At 31.9% G+C, this 13,356-nt stretch overlaps 1 protein-coding gene across 1 annotated transcript; it reads left to right on the top strand.

The window, feature by feature from the left end:
• The first annotated feature begins 7,318 nt into the window (after nucleotides 1–7,318).
• On the top strand, nucleotides 7,319–9,825 carry LOC131144633 (protein AGENET DOMAIN (AGD)-CONTAINING P1-like). Its single transcript, XM_058093379.1, has 2 exons — nucleotides 7,319–7,774; nucleotides 9,661–9,825. Exons 1-2 carry the CDS (start codon nucleotides 7,374–7,376, stop codon nucleotides 9,710–9,712), a joined length of 453 nt encoding a protein of 150 aa, XP_057949362.1. The 5' UTR covers nucleotides 7,319–7,373; the 3' UTR covers nucleotides 9,713–9,825.
• The last annotated feature ends 3,531 nt before the right edge of the window (nucleotides 9,826–13,356 follow it).

The following is a 13,356-nucleotide window of genomic DNA, read 5'->3' as shown; positions in this document are numbered from 1 at the left end:
TTACCACCAACACTATCTAGGATTCATAATGTATTCCATGTATCTATGTTGAGGAAATACGTCTCAGATCCCTTCCACGTGATCAATTATGAGGAGTTGGAGCTTAGAGATACCTTAACATATAAAGAAATACATGTGCAGATTCTAGACACGAAGGAACAAGAGTTGCGCACCAAGAAAATTTCACTAGTGAAGGTATTGTGGAGGAATCATGCAGTAGAGGAAGCTTTATGGGAGCTAGAGGAGGAGATACGACAAAAGTACCCACATTTGTTCAGTGGGGATCAACATTAATCAAAAAAAGAAAGAGAAATAGTTCAAGTAAGGTAAGTAATGTTTCAATTTTATTTTATGCAGTGCAGGATAATATATGTATAAATTTTGTTTTGAATTATAGGATATAGTGGTTGTGGGAGAATTTTGGTTGGTTATTATAATCTCCCAAAACCGCATGTGTAACTATGCCATTCCTCCGCCATAAGTGAGGGTAATTAATAAAGTTTAGCCAATGTTTCTTTTAGAGTTTGGTACGTGTATAGTTAGCAAATTTTGAGGATGAAATTTTTTTAAAAAATGGGAGAATGTAGAGACCCAAAAAATATAATAATATAAGAAATTGAGAAAAAGTGGACTTTTGGCTAGGAGAGGAGAAAATCGGCGACGGTTATGGGGAATTACTGCGGGTCAATAATAGGTAAATGGTAAATTTGGGCTGATTAAATAGAAAATCGGTAACGATTTTCCGAGAGCTTGAGAAAACCGTTGACGGTTTTCTCGACAGTGCTGAAAATAAAAAGGGAACCCCACTTGCTCAATTGTAAAATTAAAACAAATTACTCTCTCTCTCTCTCTCTCTCTCTCTCTCTCTCTCTCTCTTCATTTTTGGCTTCGTTAAAAGTCGATTTGATGATCTGGAACCACCACGAGGTTTGTAGGAGAATTCTTTGCAACTTAGGCGGAGTAGATTTTCGGTTTCGGGTTCTAGGGCACCATTCCAAAACTGAGGTGAGGGTGTTAAATATTAGTTTTAATTGTAAAATTGGAATATTTGGGGCCTAGGGAATATTAAATGACAATATTCTAGAGATTGAGTTGATTAATTTTGGAAAAATGTAATTTCAAGGTTTTGAGCTTCGAACGCCATGGGACATAGATTTAGAGTTTCAGCGGGCTTGACATGAAACAGGTAAGAGAATAAATTAAGTCATGTATTTTCAAAAATTTATTTATGAATTAGTGTAGTTTTTGGGAATACCAGTGTTGATCATAGAAAAAAGATTTTATAGCATGTTATAGTATAATATAGAGTAGAACTCACTCGTGTGGCATGAGTATAAGTTTAATGTAATAATGGTATGTCAGAATATGTTATTATTTTATAAAATAAGTATGATTTTACAATAGATTTTTGAAAGATGTAATCAGTACAGAAATTAATATATTTTTCAGTATATTATGATAATACAGCTGGCGCAAATGTCGTGATAGTTTAGTTGGCATAGATGCCATGACAATACTGTTGACGCAAATGTGGTGATAGTTCAACCGACGCAGATGTCATGATCAATTTTAATATGATGATATATTCATAAATTATGAAATGACAAGTTTCTATACAGAAATACATTTAAGTTAGATTTTATTCTGAAATTGGAAAATGATATTTATTTACAGAAATATTATGTGAAATGTATTATATAGTAACAGAACCCGGATGGTTACGTATGTTATGAGCACGGTATTGTAGCTAGCTAGCTAGATCGGAGAGTGGGATACGAACTATATGCCAACCCAAGAAGTGTTACAGAGAGTAGGATGGGCGAACCAGGTTGGTGTATAGCCGACAATGCAACCACACTATTTAGGAGTTGTGGGTTGGAGGTCAATTAGCCCTGAAGTGTAGGCAGAGAGTAGGATACCCACTGTGTACTAACCCATAGAGGTTGTCGAAGAGTAGGATGGGTAGGCCAGGATGGGTGGGCAATTGTGCATAGTTATGTCATGCTTGACTTAACTTGGTAGGCCAGCTAGAGTTAAGTCCAGCCTACAAGCCGCACAACTCAAATCATGCGGGGTTAACTCATGAAATTCAAATATACATCCTGGGTATGATTTCAGTAATATACAGATTTAGAAGATGATTTGAATGATATGAAAATTCAATATGATATAGTAAGATTATGTATAAAAGTATAGATTTTCATGTGTTATCAGTTACAACTTAAGATATATTACGATTATATTATTTGCAGTATATGTATATAGCATGATAAAACTCATGTTGCCACACACTAATATTAGTCTTTTTCCCTTACTGAGAGGTGTCTCACCCCAACATTACAAATATTTTATGGGACACTGATAGACGAGTGGAGTGAGCTCCGTGATAAAGGAGTTCGTTGGTATTACCTCAGTTGTAGGGTAAGTAATCGAGTTAGAGGCAGGGTAAATTTTTGGGGTATATATGTGTATATGTAGAAATAGTGAAACTCTGGTATTGTATATAAGTTAACTATGTTACAATTCTGCTACTTAGATGACATGTATGTATAAACAGGTAAATTCCCGGTACCTATGGGTTTGGGCTAACTTTGGCAATGTTCTACGGTATTAGAGTATTATTAGTACGTGGAAAAAAAAAAATAATAGAACAAAAATTGCGGTCGTTACACTTGCACTAAAGAAACCCACCATTGCACTATTAGGGACTAGCTCCCGCACCTCATTAAGTTGATTTTAGATCATTTATTTATCTCTTGGTTGTGGCATGTTGTTATCACTAGTTCTGATCTTTCTTTTGCTGACATTATACAACTTCTTAGACTATACAAGCATATGCCCTTTATTTGTGCCTTGTCATCAAGCAACATGCTAATTATGCTCTGTTGACTTGATAGGTCACACCCAGTTTTGATCATGACAAATACTCTTGGTACTAATGGTTGTACTAAGGCTTGCATGCAGGTTCACTGTGCGCGCTTTTGGACTAAAAGACATACCATGATGGTGTGCAGTGTTCGTGCCATGGAATGAAGAATTTTGGGTTGTATTTTTAAATCTTATCCATTTTCTTCATTCTGGGATGTAATTTTGTTATGGACTGTACACCATGCGGCTTGTAATAATTTGCATCATGCATGGTAGGTAGGTATGCTCATAACAAACCCTAGTTGGACATTAGGTACCTAAATTTCGTACACAAGTCCCCAACATCACTCTTCATATCAGGGGAATTAATTCAAACTAAAAATGAACTTAATAGAAAATATTAAGAGGCTTTGGGCAACTGAACCTATGCGGTGTAAAATAGCTCGGGCGACCAAAAAGGTCAAAATATTGACTTTGTGTTCGAGCATCCGAACCTGATTCCTCGGGCATTCGAACCTGTGTCAGAGCACTTTTCAACTACTCGGGCGACGAAATGATCTGGTTCAAATTGGACTTGGGCGACCGAATTGGTCAGTTCGGTAAACTGAACTTGGAATCGGGCACCTGAATTTGCGAAAATATGTTATTGACTTTTGTTTAGTCGACTGACCATTTCTTCAGGCACCCGAACCATTAAAAATTGGATTTTTGACTGAGTCTATTCGGGCACCCGAACCTCAGGTTGGGAACTTGAACCGCGTGGGTTAAAATATTTTTTACCAATTTTTTAATGGGGTAAACTAGGTTAATTTTCTTAATGGCTTTTGAAACAAATTTAATTATTCCTATTAGGTCCCCAACAGTCAAAATTTTCTCCTTGCCTATAAATACTTGTTCATTTGTCATAATTAGCAAGAATTAACATTTTGATTAAGGCAAAAATTCTCTCAATTTCCAAAACCCTAGTTTAGCCTATACTACTCCAAAACACTCATACACTCCATATTTCTTGATCTTTCAAGTGTTGTGAGTATTTCTAAACTAATTGTGCTTACTCTTACTAGCTAATACTCTCATTTGGTGCATTGTTTGATTGATTTTATTTGAGAGTACAACCTTAAGTTCTTCCACCGATTTTACTTGATAAATCTTGTGTGGGAAGACTTAGAAGGTTGTGGTTCTTGTATTGTCATTTCAAGACACCTAAACGTATATATTTGTGTGCAAAAATCATTTTCAAAAGCTAATTTTCAAACACTACATTGTGCTTTGTATATTAAATATCTTGTTGAGTTTGTTTGAGTCAACTTGCTTAAGCATATTTGAAACCTTGATATGATTTTGTATTATTCACGTGTTGTGTTTCAAATCTTACTTTGATATACACTTTAGATCTGGACTAATAATCTATACTTGATTGAGTGTTTAACACACGTTAGAGCACTGAGCATATTTACATATCATTTGTGTTTACAATATTGATTGAGTTGTACTGGTGCACACATCTGCTTGTGTAGAAGCGTATTTCCATGTACAAAATTTATACACCTGTAAACCTAGGCTACGAATTTTAAATTCCCACCTCCCCCCTCCCCCCCTCTCTCTTTGGGTTGCACCAAAACTAACTTGCTCTTAAATGAAGAAGCTAAAGTTGAAAAACTAGAAGAATGATTCTTTTCCCTTGCAACAAATATCAATATTACTTGACTCTATCAAACATAGTCATCTCATATAAATGAACCTCCTTTAGATTGACTATTGGCATGGAAAGCAGCAAATTGACCCAACAAAATAGCAGATGGCTAAATCTATACATAGCATCCTCTAAACCACTATTTATATTGGTGAATACAACTTCCAAGAGATGTTTGGCATTATCCTTTTTCATAAACCATTCACTTGATTCCAAGGTTAATGGATGTATTCTCTCATTAAAAGCTCTATTGCTAATCAAAGTTGGGTTAATGCATGCATCCTTCCTGAATACTAGTCAATCTTATAAGTATTCATTGATCTGTCTAAAGAAAGTTGGTCCATGTGCTTTAAAGCTTGCAATTTGTAGGAATCTTGAAAGAATTGATCACATTTCTATGGGCAACTTCACCAACTACCTTGTTTCCATATGGTTCTTCCATCATATCCTAACAGTGATAAGAATTCAAATTTTTAGTAAAGGACTCTCCAAGCACAGCCAAATTGTAGTTTTTAGATTCAAAAATATTAAAAAAAAAAATTCTTCCTTAGGACAAGATAATTTGAATATATTAATTTTCAGCACGTCAAACTCAAAAGTATCAATAAATTGATTTAGAAGAGTGAAAAATGGAGAGGAAGTAGTCAAACGTGTCATTTGCTTTTCCTTGTATTTTAATTAATACGAACTTTTTGAAATTATCACTTGATTTTTATTACAACCTTTTCACACATTAATCTTATCCTCTACTTCTCACCTTATTGGGTTTCCTTATGATAACTTTTGGTTTTATCTAGAGTTTTTATTTCTTTTTTCAATGCAACAATTAAATTGATGGTGAGTGTGCAATTGGATATGCCAAAGTAAAAATACGAGTGCATGATTGGTGTGAATTTGATCATTTGACAATAGAAAGTACATACATGCTTCATTGCTAATGTTGTAATTTCAATCTTGGGTTATACATTTTCTTGCAAACAAATTACTGAATTTGATATTTTAATTGAGAAGTTTCGTTTTAGGCGAACAAGTACACAACATATTAATACAATTGATAGTGTTATGCATTTTTTCTTTCTTTCTTTCTTTCTTTCTTTCTTTCATTTGGTGTATAATATAGAACTTGATTCCTTTATATTTTGTAACTTTGTTGTAAATCTAAGTCCCGATATCAAAATAAAGCTTTTGGCATAGGTTGTATTACAATCTTGATTATACCAGTACGAGAGGGCTTGTCAAGGTCAAATGAATGCAAAGAATACATAATTCCTGTGGATGGTGAGAATTTACTCTGTGAGCCAAAGGAAAATATAAGTGCGCTAAAACTTTTGAAGCTACATTTTAAGGTTATAAAAATAATTAATTTGTAAGTCAATAAGATATTTCTGATAATTTTTAATCACTACATGTTGAAATAATTAGTTATAAATATTCATTGCATGAGGGCAAAAATAAATTTCTTAAATTTATAACTATCTAAAAATAGACCATCAGTCATAGTTGAACATACAAACTATACACATCTTAATTATAAAAGAATTAAAAGAATCATAAAATTGTAATAGAATTTACAAAATTATACTATATCAAACAATTAAACCGAGGTGTAATTATGGAAAAAGGCAGTAACTATAAAACAAAAAAAAAAAACCAATTATATATTTTTCAAGAGGAAATGCCCCAACTACTATGGTAATTGATTGTGCACGTATTAAAGCAAGGTAAAATTTTAAGAAACCAAGATAAAGAAATGATTAACTTAAATGAAATTTATTTTTTGAAAAATAAAATCAAGATTAAAAAAATGATTCAAAGAAACTACTCATAATCTAACCTCGTTTGAAATTGGAAGTGAAATATTAAGGAAAGATCTACGATCATATGATAAAATTCCGAGCCAGAGAAAGGGAGGGCGGGGAGAGATTTTCAAAAGCGGTGCGCAAAAATTTGCAAGAGAGAGAACAGCCGGGGTAGAAGAAAAATCAATTAAAAAACTAACTTGCCAATAACAATTTAGAACTTTAAAAACCAAGCAATCACAAAACTAAACTTAAAAAATTAAAAATAAAAATAACTGAATTCAACACTTGGAGGCCACTAAGAGTAAAGATTATTTTAATATATTAATATAGATTAAATTTTATTTTTCCTTACAACTTTCAATTTTAATTAGTATGATTAAAAATGTTTTATAACATATTTTAATTCTATCAAACTTTTGATGTGGACAAATGTTTGAATACATTTTTCTTTTCTTCTAGGGTGTGTTTGGATCAAAGATTTTATTTGAAAAAAGAAAAGAATGAAAAAAGAGAGAAAACTCATTTTCCATTATATTTTTCTTTTATATTAAATATATTAAAAATAAAAATTATTTTAATATGATTTAAAATATGAAAAAGTCAAATATTAATGATGTATAGAATTATAATATTTGTCATAAATTTAGTGTACTTTTATTTTATTATTTTAATAATAAAATATAAAAATACGAATTTCTTGATATTTTTCTTTTTTTTTCTTAGTATTTTTCAAATTTCAAATGAACATTACTAAAATCTAAAACTATGACAAGCACAATTATATATATATATACATATATATATATATATATATATATATATAAAAGTGAAAAATAAAACCCATTTTTGCAGCACATACACTACCTCAGAAACCAAACAGTTCCTAACCCTTCAAAGTTCAAACCGAGCCAAACCCTTCACAAAGCTTCTCCTTCTCCCTCCCCCACTACTCTCTTACAAAGCCCGTCGCCCTAAACCCTTCTAAAACCCATCCGCAAATACCATTAAAAATGTCGTTTCGATACAAAGAAGCTGTTGAAATCTGCAGCAAACAAGAAGTTTCATACTACGCCGCAAACATTCTCGCCGCCGTCGGCAAAACCCGATTCTTGGTTCAGTACAAGACTCGATACGCAGTTGATACCAGTAAAACGAGGTTGCTGATAGAGATGGTTGAGGCCAACGATATTCGGCCGGTGCCGCCCGAAATTCCGGATTCCGACTTCTCGGTAGCCGATCGGGTCGACGCTTACCTCGACAATGCTTGGCGGGTCGGGAAGGTTTCTCGGAAAGTCGATCCCAACTACTACGTCCGCTTGGACAGCACAGGGGATGAGTTTCATTGCCCTTTCTATCGTGTCAGGCCTCATTTTGATTGGGAACATGGAAAATGGGTTCGTCGCCGATCTGGGTATGAATTTTCCGTGCCAAGTTAAATTATAATTATCGTTCTTTTTTGAATTGTGAAAAAATTAATTCAGGGGAGCATGCGAAAATAAATATGAACTCAAGAAATTAATGCAGGGATTTTGTGTCTCGGAAGTTTTCTGTTCTGTTTTGATTCTTTTGAATTGCTTTTTTTTTTAATCTTTATTTTTTATCTTGGCGCTATTGATCTAAGCTTTTCCCCATTTTGTTGTGGGATTGATGCTTTATTTGTTGGTTTAAACCTTTTTTTTTGTAAATGAATATTTAAAGAAATTTTAATGTGAAAGACACATTAATATAAAATATATTAGAATCTGAATATTTATTTCGTTGCTGCTAACTTTTTTTTTTTTTCATCTTACTTGTTGCAATAAATTGTTGAATAAAGTTTGGGGAAAAAATGATGAATTATATTACCAGGCCTTGAAATCTTCTAGAATTACACTTGAATTTTAAATCATGATAGTTTAAATTTTCGTTGACTCTCATCAATGTTAAGATTAAAATTTTAAGGATTAAATTATCTCAACTTAAATTTTAAGAAATGAAGTATAATTCAGTAAAGTTTTAAGGTGTAATTACCCAAAAAGAAATTTGGTAAAAGTACTTGAAATGTAAAATAGAATATTAAATGGCATCTCTCTTAGTTGATAGAACAAAGATTTCAAAATTTAATCTCTCTAATGTACAAAATTAAATGAATCTCCATGATAAAAATTTAGCCTATTTGGTGTACCTTATCCTACTTTTATTTTTTAATTCTTCTTAACTGTTCCTCATTTTGGCAGTGTTGAATATAGTATGAAAGATGTTATATGAATTTGCTTTCTCCCACCTAATGTTAAAATCGTCCTCAATTGTTTCAGACAGTCAAGTCCTCATTTCTTCTTGCCCTATGATGTTTTGATTGTCTTCAATTGTTTCAAACATCTACAGAAGAGCATTGAGATTGCTTACTAAAGTGAAGTCTTTCAAAATGCTAACGAGCATCTCAATTTCTTTCCTATGTTCTCTAGCATTAGTATTGAGTCCTTTCTTTCTCCATATTGATTAAGATGATGGTGTGGTATTAAATTGGTTGCTTTAAATTGATAAATGAGTTGGTAAATTCAATGTATACTTTGCCCTATCTTTCAAAACTTGGAATTGGATTTGTGCATTTAGGCGAAAGCAATGCAAATTTATGCCGAGTTTACCAAATCCAAGGCTTGAAAAGTAATGCTTCAAAACACAACCTTGGCATGTACCTTCCTAATAAAAATGATAGGCTCATTGAATGATATGCATGAGTGGTTAAAGCATGATACTTCCATATCAGAGCTCTCAGGTTTTACCTTGGAAGTGGAAAAAATAGTAGTATAGTCATGTTTTGTCATGTCTTCTAGAACCATATTGACTCCGACCCCATCCCTCAACTCTTATCCCAGATCTTCATCTACTTCAAGCCTAGATCATCTAGATTATATGTATGAAGTATATGATGTACCCAAAGATAGCCTTGTCCCCAAACCAAGAGTCCTCATATTACAAACCCATATTACGTATATGACAAAACATGGCCCCTCTATGAACCCGAAAATGGAATATACACCAACTGTTAAATACTTAATCATTTTGTTTGTTTAGGGTCTGTTTGCTTCTAAACTAAGCAATTCTAGTTTCTAGGGCGACAAATTTGACCTAATCTCGTAATAGGATGGGGATGAGAAGAGTTCCAATCTAATGAAAGGACGGCATTGAAAATAGTTCTCTTATAAGGATGAACTTCACCATCCCTAGTTATTCTTTGTTTGAACGTGTATTTATGATTTGCTTCGATTTGAAGACACCTAATTTTTGTTCTTGTTTTTGTCTTTTTGTTTTGAGCAGGCCCCAAAATGCCGAAACTCAAGGGGCAATGGGGGGTGGAGACAAAAGTTAATCTTGGTGTTGATCTTAGAAGCACATAAACATAAAATAGAGCTACCTTTTTTCAAAGTTTCTTTAGAGCAGGGCAGGGCAGGGCATGAGCTTGGTTCCTTTTTCACATACAAGCAAGCCTGGCTATACTTTTGTTTGGTAATTAGCCAAGGATCGATATAAGAACTTTTCTTAGCATTTGCTATGTTTTTTCACTGTACTACTTGTACATTCACATTTGAATTGTCCCTTAATCTTTAAAAACCATTTTATTCAGAATAGCAAAATAAGTGAGACTACTCAAAAAAGTTAAAATTCCAGCTAGCTAAAACCTATTCATTGATGCACCTTAAATTTCAATTGAGGGACAAGTTTCTTTGAGGCGTGGTCTAAAATATCAAATTCCGAAATGATAAATGCATTGTAAAACCCCACTTATAGTGCCATTTCGGTTAAGTCAGATTTAAATAGAAAAAGTGACCATATGTTTAATGAATGGAATACTCTAACGAGTCTAATCTAATGTGAGTTGATTTTTAAAAGTCCTGAATCTGAACTTCGTGGGTAATAATCAAGAGTTGCATTTCGATGAATAAATTATTTAAAACTTTGTAACATTATAGTAATCTCATTGCATGATTACTCTAAGGCATTGAAGAGCAAATGAGAGTTGCATTATGTTGAATCAATCGCTTTACATAGAGATGCATTACTTTGAACTTTGTAATATTATACTAATCTCTTTGTATGATTTACATATTCTTAGATGGACCAATATGAAGATTAGGAATTATAATGCCATTGTCATATTGTGATATTTGAAAAGTTATGAGCTTACTACAATCTTATGATGGAGAGGGGTGGGGGGCAACAATATAGGTAGAATAAAATAATTTTTAGCTATTGAAGCCATTTTTTTTCCTAGAAGTGACAAATTCCTCACTTTTCATTGTTTTTGAACTTTTAAAATATCGACATTTTGAAAGTTAAAGAAACACACTTCAAATGAGACATTTAATTTTGAAAAGAAACAAAAAATAAAGGCCAAACGCTACTTAGACTTGCATTGTGTGAGAGTTTTTATTGAATACATTTAATGGAAATGGTTATTTTATTTTAATTTAGACAGGTTGATGTCAAGTATAGTTTATCCATCTTGAACATAATATTTACAAATTTTATGTCTTATAATTGCATTTAATTCTATATACAATTTAGTTTGATTGGTTCATAGTTTAATTTAATGGTATGTGAAACAAATTATCTAAGGGGAAAATACACTCGCATCCCCTAAATTTTATCATCCATTACAAATGTTCCCCTTAAACTTTTAAAGTGGTACTTACTCCCTTAACCCAGTTTTAAGAGACTTAATCCCATTGATTGAATTTCAATCCGTACCAAGAAATAATAAAAATATTTTTATACTTTTTTTCTAAAATTTTGCTCCATCGAACTTGGTAGCAACTTCTTGACGACAAGAATCAAATTTCATAGGACTGGTAGAATTGTTGTAAAGTTTCAAATATTATTTTTGTCTGCTACTTGTAAGATGCATTAAATTTTATGAATAAATAAAAAAATATTTTATTTTATTAAGTTTAAATTATTTCTTTAATTAAGTTTTTTGGGATAGTCTAATGTAGTTTCATAAAATAATGTTATGCGAATAGGTAAATTAATTGCAATAAATAGTATATGCTAATGTTTTTGGGATAATCCAATGTAGTTTCATAAGATAATGTTATTTGAATAGATTAAAGTTGCAATCCAATGTAGTTTCATAAGATAATGTTATGTGAATAGATTAAAGTTGCAATATATAGTGTATGCTATTTTATTAATGTATACTATACTATAATGTCGATACAGTGTATTTTTATTTTATAGAATTAGTTATTTAATTTCTCAAAATTTTATCTATTTATTATTCTTATAATTCAATTAGTTTTCGTTTTTAATATGTTATTTCTTTTGTTTTCTTTTGTCGTTCAAGTTCAAAATAATTTCCTGCCTTTTCCCTTATGGGCATTTTTGTCATGTTTATTCAGTAAAATTTATTAAGAGTAATATTCCTTACTCTTATAAGAGTAATTTGTCTAAAAAAAAAAATTAGTAATCATTCCTGTCTCATATATATTACAATAATCTGTTATATTTAACTATTATTTTATTGATAGAAGGAGATTAGGAGGTGTATACTTTTAGAAGCCCAAGGAAGCATTTGTGATGGATGTTATAATTTAAAGGGTGTAAACATTCCCCCCCCCCCCCCTCCTTATTCATATTGTGTAATTTAGAGTGTAAGTGAGTCAAATCAACTTTCAAGCAACTCAAGCTCGACTTATTTTATAACTCGATTAATTTTATTGTGTTTTTACTCAGGTAGCTTGAAGAGAGTTCAAGTTTTATAATGTTATTTGCAAGCTTAGTTGAGCGTAAACAAATTGTTATTATTTTATATTTTGATATCATATAAGTGATATATTATATATATTCTATACATACATTATTATTTATATATGTATATTATATGCATATATTAATATTATTTTATTATCATGTCAAGCTTGAGTTATAACAACTTGCAATCGGCTCAAGTTTGAGAATTTTATAATATGACTCGAATCAAATACACCCCTATCACACCCTTATCATAAATGTCTTTTCTTTGTATGATGTTTTGAAGCTAACATCATGTTGTGACACTCGAAGCCAAGGTTATTATAATCTTGAAATATTTGGGGCGGCCAAGGAGAAAACTACAATATAGATTGAATAGAATAACTTTAGCTACTAAAACCCTTTTCATTTTTAAATTTAAAAATTCCTAACTTTTAATTTTTTTTTTAACCTTTCAAAGATCAACTTTTTGAAAGTTAAAAAACACACTTTAAATGAGACATTTACTTTTGAAAAGAAAAAAGGGGCCCAAAAAATAAAGGCCCAAACCCTACTTGCATTGTGCTAGGGTTTATGTTGAATGCCGTGGTTATCTAATGTTTATTGGAAATGATTATTTAATTTTAGTTGAAATTTTTACGAGTTGAAATAGAGTATAGTTTATCCATCTTGGACATGAATTTACAAATTTTATGCCTTATAATTGTGTTTAGCTATACCCCATTGGATTTGGTTGGTTCATAGCTTAATTTTAATGGGTCCATACCCTAATTAAGTCAGAAATTATGGGAGCAGATATTCAGGTGTTCTCCATCACCTGCGGATTTCTCTCCACGAAATTAGGAGAGATTTTTAGGCATGATTTTTAGCAAATTCTAGGTGATTGTTCGAGTGATTGTGCATGATTGTGATAGCTACCATGTATATAAATAGGTGCATGTTGTGAATGAAAAGATATCAATGAAAAACGAGTTGAGAGAAATGAGCTAGTGTAGGCAGAGAAAGCGGTGAGGGTTGAGAGAGTTTTAAGTGAGAATTTTGTCTCCTCCTCTTCTGTATTTTTCAGAAAATACATAAAGTAGCTATCTCTCCAATGGACGTAGGTTGGAATCAGCCAAACCACGTATATCTTGACGTCTTTCTGTGTGTGATTTTATCTCTGATTTTTTTTCAGGTTTTTTCAACAAATTTAATGGTAAGTGAAATGAACTACTTAAGCTCGACTTGTTTTATAACTGGACTTGACTTTTTGGGTTTGAATAA

Source organism: Malania oleifera, chromosome 12, assembly GCF_029873635.1.
Source record: "Malania oleifera isolate guangnan ecotype guangnan chromosome 12, ASM2987363v1, whole genome shotgun sequence".
NCBI classification, from domain to species: Eukaryota; Viridiplantae; Streptophyta; class Magnoliopsida; order Santalales; family Ximeniaceae; genus Malania; species Malania oleifera.
Note: the sequence above shows the minus strand (reverse complement) of the source record. Positions and strands in the feature narration are given on the sequence as shown.

Excerpts from the sequence above, each read along its gene's own strand:
- LOC131144633 (XM_058093379.1), top strand. The coding sequence starts at position 7,374 with ATGTCGTTTCGATACAAAGAAGCTGTTGAAATCTGCAGCAAACAAGAA. Across the intron at positions 7,775-9,660 it reads TGGGTTCGTCGCCGATCTGG|GCCCCAAAATGCCGAAACTC; the intron begins GTATGAATTTTC and ends TGTTTTGAGCAG.